This window comes from Schistosoma mansoni (assembly GCF_000237925.1).
Source record: "Schistosoma mansoni, WGS project CABG00000000 data, supercontig 0312, strain Puerto Rico, whole genome shotgun sequence".
In the NCBI taxonomy this organism is placed as follows: domain Eukaryota; kingdom Metazoa; phylum Platyhelminthes; class Trematoda; order Strigeidida; family Schistosomatidae; genus Schistosoma; species Schistosoma mansoni.
Window position 1 is genome coordinate 34,268 of NW_017386167.1, and position 12,064 is coordinate 46,331.

At 32.0% G+C, this 12,064-nt stretch overlaps 1 protein-coding gene across 1 annotated transcript in view; it reads left to right on the forward strand.

Annotated features, from left to right (window-relative positions):
* Positions 1-1,870: 1,870 nt before the first annotated feature.
* The window catches only part of Smp_175270 (hypothetical protein), a gene marked incomplete at both ends in the record, with an annotated part of 14,407 nt that continues 4,213 nt past the window's right edge, over positions 1,871-12,064 (forward strand). Inside the window, 7 exons of the mRNA XM_018792394.1 lie at positions 1,871-1,909; positions 2,031-2,146; positions 2,801-2,894; positions 3,979-4,106; positions 6,773-6,900; positions 8,879-9,028; positions 9,182-9,393. Of these exons, the coding sequence (XP_018644429.1) occupies positions 1,871-1,909; positions 2,031-2,146; positions 2,801-2,894; positions 3,979-4,106; positions 6,773-6,900; positions 8,879-9,028; positions 9,182-9,393 (867 nt within the window). The remainder of the gene's footprint in view (positions 1,910-2,030; positions 2,147-2,800; positions 2,895-3,978; positions 4,107-6,772; positions 6,901-8,878; positions 9,029-9,181; positions 9,394-12,064) is intronic.

Below are 12,064 nucleotides of genomic sequence, written 5' to 3' on the forward strand. Positions count from 1 at the left end.
ATACATCAGGATTTTGTTACAAACATCATTTTTAATTTCGCTATCAAATATCCGTCATAGTTGAAAGCGTAAGTCAATTGAAGCTAGACCATCAGGGAAAACCTGGAAGCACTGAACGGCCGTTTCGTCCTACTGTGGGACTTCTCAGCAGTGCGCATCCAAGATCTCACCTCTCGAGTTTCGAACCCAGGACCTATCAGCCTCGCTCCAGAGCACTTAACCGATAGACCACTGAGCCGGCATTCGATGGTGTTAATGTCTAACTCCAACCAATCCACGGAGTTGAGCACCCGTTCACCAATTGTCTTCAGCGAGTTGATATCTCACAACAGACGTGGTTTGAACTCCACTGGTCACTCCTTTTCACTAGAACTCCTGGGTTTACCTCTCAAAGTCAGCCACTAGTGAAAATACTGAATCTCCACAAAACCCCTTCTGATAATAAAAATATCCGTCAGTAAAACGTTTAGTCTCACTGAACTAATCCTATAGTATAAGTTAAGCTTTCAAGTAATATGTGATATTGTTAGTTCGAAACACTTAGATTCCTATCATGAAGTAAGATCAACTAACCTATTAGATTGCGACATTTATTTGACGACTGATTGATTTTCATAGGTTATTTAAAAAAAACCTACTCAGTATTGATGCCTTGGGAATTTCAGAATTTACTCTTAAATGACTAAACTGTAACTATTATTTAAATAAATCGAATTTGCTTCGTAATAGAAGATATAGTATACAATCGACAAGTTTTATTAAATATACCATACATTTCATTATTTCTATAAGCTGAACCAATGAAAATGGTTATTAGGCAACTGCTGATACCTTTTAATTTAGGAAAGTAACATCAATTATTTGAATGTGAACTTATATTTTTAGGGTACGATTGAAAGTTTGCTGTAACTGAAATTCTTCATAGTGGAAAAATTTCCTATATCCTTTTTGAAATGATTTTCTTTAGCTGTTGAACTGGAAGTTATTCGTTAACTTTTCTGATTCCGGTCAATCTGTGATATGGCGCGATATTTATCTACCGTCATGAGTGGTAAACTGCCTTGTCCCTAAATCAAATATCTTTATATATCAAGGGCACTTAATACGACTATAGAAAATTCACTTAATCTTATATGAGGTCATGTGTTAACTCCAGTGAGTAGTTTCAAACGAGGATGAAACAACAGTTTAGTGCTGTTCGATGTTTGGTATATTTACATATAATGCCAATTCATAGTGAATGTTTCGTTTGTATTGCACAAAACGTCTATAAATCATTTTGGGAAATGAGTTTTATTTATATTGAATTCTTTTAAGCAGTTTATAGTTTTAATATTGAAAGAATAGTCAATCATTAATTTTTTTTATATGAATAGTTTCGAGCGAATGTTACACTGAAATTGGGTCTTAGCACTGATTTCAGCACAGAATGCGATGATACTGTTTACAAAGTTGTGATATGCGCTGGAGAATTTACCAATCAGTAAGTCTGTTAAAAATGTTTATTCTCTCTGTTGTATTGATTGTTATACATATGAGATGAGTAGATGGATTGCGGTAAGCAGTGAAATTCAGGAAGAATATCTCATTCTACTTTAAGGACTTGGTAGCTAGTTATACTTGGGCCTCAATGTTGTTATTCACATATAGAATCGAACCAAGTGCATTTAAGCCACGACCAAAATGTAGACAAGAATACCAATAATCAAATAACGCAAAATCTTATAGGGGAGTATAAAACTTTATGTGACGGTTGTTAATAAACTATGTGTTTCGATGCATTATCATCATGAATTAAATCAAATAATCGTTTTAGCTAATTAGTTATTAAGGTTATTAAAGCTAAACAGGAATATGATTCATCAGTCAAATGGCATCATTTAAAAATGGTGATCAAAGTTTGCTTGAAGTAAGTTTATAAATTTTTCTATATATACGATATTATAGTACATGAATGTTTCTCAAATTCTTCGATATAACGATTATCATCTATTTCATTGTAAGTTTAAAGCTAATTCGAATACTTGAAGATAATAATTGTAGACATGAGAACTATTGAAAGACATAAAGCCCTGAACAAGAGTCATCCTAGTCTGAAATTTGTCAGGAAAGGACATTCATTGGGTGCTGATACAGCGACTTCAAGGTATAAAATGCAACACAAAGCTTGAAAGTTTTTGGTTCGACTCTGTGTGCTGATGAGATCTTTTGTACTAGAATTAAATGGTCATCCAATAGTTTTCTAGCTGAATCAGCCCACAATGAAAACTATCTTAACAATGGAAGATTTCCTCCTTATTATTCTCAATAGATCTATAGTTTTGTTTTAACTACAGTCATATAGACAACAGTCGTTTTAGAGTTCATTACCCATGTTCTGATGAAATGATGCATTACGTCAGTGTAAGGTTGTTTGGATGGACTATTTTGTTAAGTTCGATAAAATGTGCATATTCCTTTTTATGAAAGAATAAATATATTGGACAAATGGACTAAAATCCATCACCTTCAAGGTTAAAACCCCAAACTACCCGGTGATTTAGATAAAATCTTATGCTCAGAACTATGTAAGTTATAATATTACTATTACTGAGAAGGTCAATTGAATATACCTGGATATATTCCCAAATTCAACTTCAATAAAACATGTCCGATTAAATATACCTAATAAGTCTAGTGAAGATAATAAATGGTTATTCTTTTAAACCAAATAAGCGAATTGTTTTTCGATACATGATAAGATAAATCGTAAAATGTATCCAATATAATATCTGAAACATTGTTCAATTCTTTGATACAGATGTCAACTAACTGGCCCGATTTCTCGTTTTACTCAAACAACTTGTGCATTTCAAGGACCACCAGAGTCAATAAGTTTTTTAGTCTCATCTGTAGTAAGTTACTTTTGAATGAAAATAAAATAGAGTTTAATTCTTTTTGTACGAATAACTTTTAATCTATCCGAAACATGTAATAGTCTTGTTAGTTTAAAATCATAAAAAGATTGATTGTTTATTATAGCCCATCAATAGACAAAAATCCTTCAAACAAATCAAAGCATTCACAATTGATTGATCACTGGGTGGTGATCAATGTCATGCGTGTCAAGTCCTTCTTAGTGCTGATCGAATGCTATCAATCAAGTTGCAATGTGGCCAAAAGTCTAGGTGGCTCGATACTGCGTGCATTATGTTGAGATAAGATGGTGGTTGGAGGTGGTCGACAGGAAACCCTAGACCCGGGTTTCGTGCTACTTGGCACCACCTCCAACCACCATCTTAAATCGAAGCATTACATTATTCAGGCAGAAGTTATAGTTGGAACATCTTATATGTAACGACTTAAACTAAAATTTCTGAAGATCTTAATGACAAGTAAAGTATCACACAGAACGTAAATTAGAGGTTTTCATCAATAAACTTCAAATATGCAGCATCAAACAACATACCTCACGATTACAATTTATTTAAACCACTCACTTTCACAATTTTAACGGTAAGTTATGCACAAATCAAATATTACTTTGTAAATGGTAAGTTAAGTATACAACATTAAAGTAGTTATTCAAGAACGCCAGTTTAATGTAATGTACTAACTGCGTTGTGTTTTTGAGATCTTGCTTTTTATCTTGTGTATGTTTCAACCCACTGCTGCAGACGCTTCTGTTAAACTGACTGTCTTTACTTGCATTTGTTACTGTGTATAGGATAGAAGAGTTAGATCATCTAAAAAGTCCAAATCTTGAGATGTCAGAGAATATGCTAAGTTCAAGTGGATGATCGTGGTGGAGGTTTGTTCTCTAAGCTAAATGGTTTGCTCTAAACCAACCTGTGATCTAACTTCCATGCACGACTTTTCAATGTAGGCCGTCATAAGAGTTCTATGTAATATAATTCTAACCTATAAATAATAAAGTTGAACTTGGTTGTTGTAATCTTGATTATTTCATTTTTACGGATGATTTCAATTTCTATCTAGGAGAATCCAATTGAATTAAAAGTTACAGTGCAAAAAGTCGGTGAACAGGAAATTCAACAACTTCGTAATACAGAATTTCGTTTAGCGGAAGAAAAGGAATTATCTGTCACATCATCTGATCTTTCATTGTAAGTTTTTTTTTATTTTAGTAAATGTATAAACTAATTGATTTTCTAATTGTTATAACTTGTGATGGCAATTGTTATTATCTTGTACCCGCCTATTAGAGAGCAGCGAATTATCGATCAGATCAGTGACACATGAAACCCGTACGAGCAGTCTAGAGCACTTGTCATTCCTGCTTCCTGCCTAGCCCAGCCAGTTAAATTCAGAACACCAATCTCAGCCCCTGCGGTATGAATCGTTATATTTCAAACATACCAAATTTATATACCAATCAAACAGACCACATCGTACCATAAAATAGAAAATAACATTTGTACAAGGTTCAGCCATATGTGGCTGTGAATAAGGGGAACATTAATTAATAGACTAGGGATAACTGAAGAATGGTAAATCATATAGTAATAGTCTATGGGTCAAAATAAAGCTCATAATAAAAGGAACATGAATATGAATAGTTAAGTTACTTAGCGATTATATAGTAGGAAATATACATATCGTATTGGCGCATAAATAGTCCCCAAAAGTTACCATTCATAATTCTCTTCAGGAAATAACACTAATCAATTTAAAGTTTTTAAACTTAAGTATATTAGTCATGGGATTCTATCAAAATGAAAGATGTTTGGAAGCTAGAGAATACTAAACGTGCATTTTAAATTTTTAATGATGGAGGGTGTTAACCACACGAAGCATTACATCTAAGGATTTATCATATAATTGTTCGATACTAATGAATACACTTCCAAATAGCTAGTGTGTGAGAACCAGGAGTGAGTTGAAGGTATTTACTGGCTGACCGAAATCGACAATATATATGCACAGTGAACTCATAAATATATCTTCAGAAAATTATGCATAGTTTTCCACCAATAGTGTATATTTGTTTCCTTAGTAAGTTAAGCAGAAAACCCATTAGATCTCACTTTTTATTTGAACCTGAAGTGATTTGTTTGACTGTGGCAACATATCACTTACGATAACTGGCCTAGCTGCTGAGTAACATGCAAACAGATTACACTTTCCAAATAATAGTCAGTCACTAATTATAATAATAGTAATGAGTAAGGAAACATTTACTTATATTTACTATCAGCTGTTGATATAGCCAGGTAAACGTATTCGGTTATTCAAATATTTATATCACTCAATCAATGAAAATGACATTTCTATTGTGTATTAACACTTTTCAGTAGCAATTATACAGGGTCATAAAGTCATGCAACTACAAATAAATATAATCAATGAACCCGCTAGTCACAGTTCCTAATATGAATTAATGAGGTAGTTAAAGCTTGATAATTAAATTATTGCAATCAAACAATTCACAACTATTTAAGTAGTAAGCTATCTAATCTCTTGAGAACTGATATGATTTAATTTGAACATTTTTATTCGCTTATTATAGTTTGTGAGTCAATGTTTATTAAACACTGGAGTGAATAAAGATGATATAAGTCTATTTATACGAATAGATTTTTCATTTTATGAGGTAGCTACAAAGACTATCATAGATGTTTACATATTTTATTACTGTATTTGAATTGTTAACAACTTATCCAGTCTTTTAAATGATTATTTTGGAAAAGGTATTTGATAACCTAGTCAATAAATAAGTTTTCTCTCTAGTTATATTGTAGACGGTTTCGTACAAGAGAATCGTATATGCATATACATAAACAATAAAAGTAATGACTAGTGTTCATAATAACAAGTATAAATAAACCGTCAATTAATTGTTTATCTTTACATGGATAACGACTCTAAAATGACTAATTAGTTCTCGACAAACCAAAATAATATCCATAATGGATGGTTTGTAAAACTTTGTTCAATCTAAACAATAATTAAGGTCAAGCACTGATTTCAGTGTTGAATAGAGATATTGAAAATCTCAGGATATATTAAGTAGTTGCGGAATTCTAGTTTAGGACTTTCAAGGAGTATGCATTTGTGATAATACACTAGATTAAATCCATGCTCTTCAAGTCTTATAGTAAATACCGGAAATCTAGATTACTGATCTGGACTGTAACTGTGAATATCTTCAACTTTAGTTGATATGCAGTAGATTACAAACATCGTCCACATACAGTTGAGTTGTCTTATGTTCTAAGAAAGTTTTCAGTTCCTAATATTACACAATGACATAAATAAACTGATGTAGAGGCTTTGGTACTTTTTCAAAAAAAGTTGTACAATCTGTTAAGAGTAGGCAGAAGGAAGATCTGTGGGGTTTTACATTTTTTCTAATACAATTTCTTAAATGTACATATATATGAATCTGTCTCGTTTTGATGTTTATTTATTATTTATTTAAACACATAAATATTGGTAAAAGGAAGCACCAGATAAATATGCGCCTCACAAATCTCGTTTGACTTGTGTGAGGGCTATGATACTGCCCAGGTGCCCAAACTGATAATTTTGTTGTTTTGTATTCCTGATACATCATGTACGATGCTTGTTATTGAAATTTCGGCAACTAAATATATCATCAAAATAGTGACATTTATCTACAATTCTCGTTCAATAGATGCTCATAGTTTACAGTATTAAAATGTCAGCGGTCAATTTTATTTAAGTATGAATATTCACTTTGTAAAATGGAATGTATTAAAAAGAGTTTTACTTGTTATTGTTTCTTTGTCACTAAAAAAAACTAATTCAGGATAGTTCGTTTTCATGTCACATATTTATGTCTACCAAATTATTTCGGAAAGTTATGCAACAAATTCTGTAATATTGAAGCTATAGAATATCAATGTGATCATCTAGGAAATATGTTATGTAAACCAGGTTAGTTACATTTTATCTATGATCTTCTTAATGGTACTATTATTGAAAATATTATATGTACATATATGCATGAAAACAATCCCATTTTAAACATATGAATTCAATGTATTGAAATCATTCAATAGTAGTATATACACTACACATGACTTGAAGGTTATGGCTTCAATGAATAGGGTGACATGAGTATGTACTATTGCAGAGTTATACAATCAAATCAAACAACTAACTAAAACGCCGAAACTTTTGAAAGCATCTATCTAATGACAAAGTTGTAGTGCGAACATTTTAAATCAGTTTATCTAAGTTAATGTAAATTTCTAATATTATTTCATGTTTGTAATGAATCTATGTACTTTTTTTTACACAGATAAGTTCAGTGATTATTTTATTCAATAATTTTAAGGTCGATATAAAATAGTGCTTTCAGTTAATTACCAAGTATGCTAGCTACCCAAGCATCTTTGCTGAAAGTTCCGATATGACTTATTGTTTCATATATTTTATGATGTAGTAAAGTTATAAATTTCTTTGCATAGACATAACGTGGAGACTACGGTGAAATCATCAAAGATGTAATGACAACAATGTTTCCAATGTGCCTTGACAGGCCACTGAGGAGATTTGTACATGACACAAGTGAGGTATATGCTCCTCATCACGAGTATAGTGACATTGTATCACAATCGATAAATTCAGTTTGCTGCCTACAACAAAGCAGATAAATAATGACGCAAGGAGAAATATGAAATCCTCTCCCTTAATAACTTTTTTATCACAAAAATATTTAGAGAACAATAAATGCAACTCTATAATCTAACAGTTGAATTCATGAGTCGATTGAAGCCAGATCACCATGGAAAACGTGGAAGCACTGGATGGCCGATTCATCTTAGTACGGGACTCCTCAGTAGTACGCATCCACGATCACTCTCGCGGGATTCGAACCTAGGACCTCTAGACCACTGGGCCGACGTCCAAGAGTGTTAATACCTAACTTCAACCAATCGCCAAATTCAATATTTAAAACACTGATTGACCTTTATCACCCTAGGCATGAAAATGTGAAGTATTTTAGCTACCCGATAGTTTAAGATGAGTTAATAGATGAGAATTTTGAACTTTTATTAGACAGATAATTACTTATTGGGGTAGAAATACTTATTTGTGTAAGGTATAAATCATCATATCAAGATTGAAAATCATAATGCAGTAGGTGTATAACTTGATACTTTATTTATTTATTTATTTAAACACATAAGTATTGGTACAAACGGGTACCAAATACATATGCGCCACACAAATCTCATTTGATTTGTGTGAGGGCTGTGATACTGCCCGGGTGCCAAAACCGAAACAGGTGGTTTTTTTAGGAGGCCACACCCCGAGCCTTTGACCTAAAGGTCTGATCAACAAGGCAGTACAACATCGTAAGGAGATGCAGTCCCATGGTAGCCGGTGACCAACAATTGATTCATCAGGATACTGGAACCTATGTGCACCATTGTTTGGAATCAGGGTTTGCCAACTCCCATAGGTGGACTTTCCGTATCCACCAACCTGGTTAAAGAGCCGGACATTGGCTTTTCGTCCTCTCAATTTCGTAAACAACAGTAATGCCACGAGAAGGCAGTGAGTGTGACTTCCCTGGCAGAGGCTATATACACATGGCCATGTGAGAGCGTTTCGAGAGAGGGGGCGGGCCCTTCCCACTCTCGGCCGTACCAGGGTATTTAGGGTCTGATTTTCAATAGTTAAATGTTAAAGAGTCAACATTTATGAGGATACAGAATTTTTAAAGTAGAATGAAGCGTAAAAGTCCTATATAGACCAAAGTTAAATCAGTCACAACCAAAGTTATTGGTTCTACATTCAATTTCAGATAGAGTTATGATGTTAATTTCTGAGCACTCTAAACATTCAACTCTTCAAAGAAAACTATCTTTTTATTTTCTTTCCAATAAACCTTTTTTAACTTTAGGTTATTACATGGATCAAAAGCTTCAAATATGTCGATTAGATCAATGTATTAACCATAAAAATTATTGTTTAAATAATGGATTATGCATGAACAATCCAAATATAGATGCTACTGACTTACCATTATGTATATGTTCATCTAATTATAAAGGTTTACGTTGTGAATCGAAAACTCAAATCATCACTAATCGTCTAGTTTCAGAAAACTTAAACAACCTACCATTAAAAACGAATGAATTCAATAAAACTAATTCATTACATCATAAAAATTTATTTAATATTACTAAAACTACCGATAATATAGATCATAAACCTAAAGATTCTATCAATAATCAACAATCGAAACTCATTCATTCTAGAAATTATTCAACACCATTGATTCCATTTAATCAATATCCATTAAATTCTATCAATAATCATTCAGTACCAATTAGTACAATATCACCAATTGTATCATTTACAGAAATCATTGTACCAATAAATAATAATCATCATTCAAAAATTATTCATGAACAGGTTTGTTTATATTGTATATCATTTCATAAATAAATTTTACATTCATTATATATATACTACTAACTATATATACTACTACTAGGTTTTATTATTGAAAATATAAGTAAAATAGTTAGATTTTATGTGATTGGAATTAATGACGATGATTTTGAATATTAAATGTATAAGAATTTGATGAGAAAGTGTTATCATGATTCATTGAAATATTATCATCTTGTGTTGAAGAATTATGATTTTTATGAATATGAGAAAGAATAAGTGTTTCTGAAAAAAAAGAAAAACAAACAGAGAAAAGTTTAAAAAAGGAATATATCAATACTGTTATGTAAAGAAATGAGAATTTTATTAAAAGTAGTATCAAATATTTCTGAAATGTTTTGTTCTGTAAACTTCTAATGAGAAGCAATGACCAGTGGAGTTCAACCAGGTCTGTTGTGAGATATCAACTCACTGAAGACAATTGGTGAACGGTTGCTCAACTTCGTGGATTAGTTAAAGTTAGACATTAACACCATCGGATTCCGGTTCAGTGGTTTAGTGGTTAAGCGCTCGAACGCGAGACTGGTAGGTCCTGGGTTCGAAACTCGAGAGGTGAGATCTTGGATGCGCACTGCTGAGAAGTCCCACAGTAGGACGAAACGGCCGTTCAGTGCTTCCAGGTTTTCCCTGATGGTCTAGCTTCAATTGACTCACGATTTCAACTATGAAAAAACTGAAATCTTCACAAAACTTCTGATTAATATCTTATTACATACAAACTTAAAATTAATCACTTGTTGCTAAAAGGTAGAAAGTATTTTTCTTTTTTTTTCAATAAGCTATAATACTGATGTACAAAGGGTAATTATATAAATACGTTATTCATTTGTGCTGATGGAACAATTTTGATGAAGAAATATAACGTAGCTATAAATTTTAATGATTGAATACCTAAATGACAGCAGATTTTTCTTGAACATATTGTTACAAACATTATTTATCAGATATAATGGATAAAGGATCATAAGGCCTTTAGGCATAAGAACTGCTAGAAAATGAACTGTTCTCTCAGAGGTGATACTCTAACCATTAAGTTTTCATAGTCAGAATATAAACATTTTTCTACATTCAAAAAGTTTGTTATCTATACTTTATAACATAATGTGTCTAGATCGTTATTTAATACGCAGGTACCTATTTACTACTTCAGTATATAGAACAATAGACGATTTGATCTTTTAATAAAACCGCAAGGATATCTTGTTTAGATCAAGTTAATTAAACGAAGTAATGTAAGTCAATGTTAAAGTACAGACCATGTACTCGTCTTTTAGCCATACTTCATATGAAAGATTAAATAATAACACACAGTTATTTAAAATGAATTAGATAAAGTATTATTTTGAAAGCTTTGTAATTTAATTATGAAGGCATTACTAATTTAGAATCATTCACAAATAAATACTGATTGTTATCTGAATTCTAATTTGAACTGAAAAACAAATCTAAATTAAATGTGATAATGAATTTACATTAATGGTTGTAAAATAATCTATAATCAACAACTACATCATAAGCAAAGATGGATAGTGGCTAGCAGTGGAATCCAGGACACACGTTTCGTCCTATTCGGGACTCGTCATCTGGATACATCTGCATCTCAGAGTTGATGTTCACTTTGTGACTCGAATCCAGTACCTTTCGCTTCAAATCCCACCGCTTTATCCACTCAGTTACTGAGTCTTGTTAGCCACTTACTTGTGCAATGGATTGAAGTTTAAATTCACTTAGTATTACTTGTTTGAATCTTCCCATTGATGTTTAGGCCTGCAACTGGTCAGTCCTAAACATCGATGGGAAGATTCAAATGAGTAATACTAAGTGAATTTAAACTACATCATAACTTTCAATTCAACTAGTTCTTCATCAAGTGTAATTTTATAATGTAAAACAAGTTTAATGATAGTCGATTCTTTGAGACTGATAAACTAAAATTCGTTACTGTATAAATGATTTATATCAGTGAATTTCACGTAATAATGTTTCTGTATACATTAATACTAAGCAAAGATGACTTTTATATTCTCATCCCTTTTCCATATGTATTATTAAGGTATATATATATGGTTAAGTCTCTAATAAATAGGTTCCATGCAGTTTCCATGCGACACACTAGCGATCGATAGTAGACAATGTTTATAATGTCTCCGACTTATGTTTAAAATATTAATAATTTTATAAATATTTTCGAAATGAGAATGTTTATCAAAAATAGGTGTACTGTTTAGTTGTATGCATTATCATTCTAATTCAATACACTTTTTAATGATGATATTAGTATGGATAATGAAAAGTATAATTAAATTATAGGTAATTTGTTAATAACAGTATTAGTTGTGTAAGTTCAATCAAACTATTAAATCACAAGTATGTGTAAATGAGTATGTATGTAAATGTATTCAAACCATTGAGATTAGTTACTAGTCTATTCACGATTCAAAGAATAAATATATAGACATAAGTAATGTGATAAATGATTGATTTCAAAGTTGAAATCATGAGTCAATTGAAGCTAGACCACTATGGAAAACCTGGAAGCACTGGACGGCCGTTTCGCCCTACAACGGGGCTCTTCAGCAGTGCGCACCCACGATCCCGTACTCGCGAGATTCGAACGCAGGACCTACCAGTT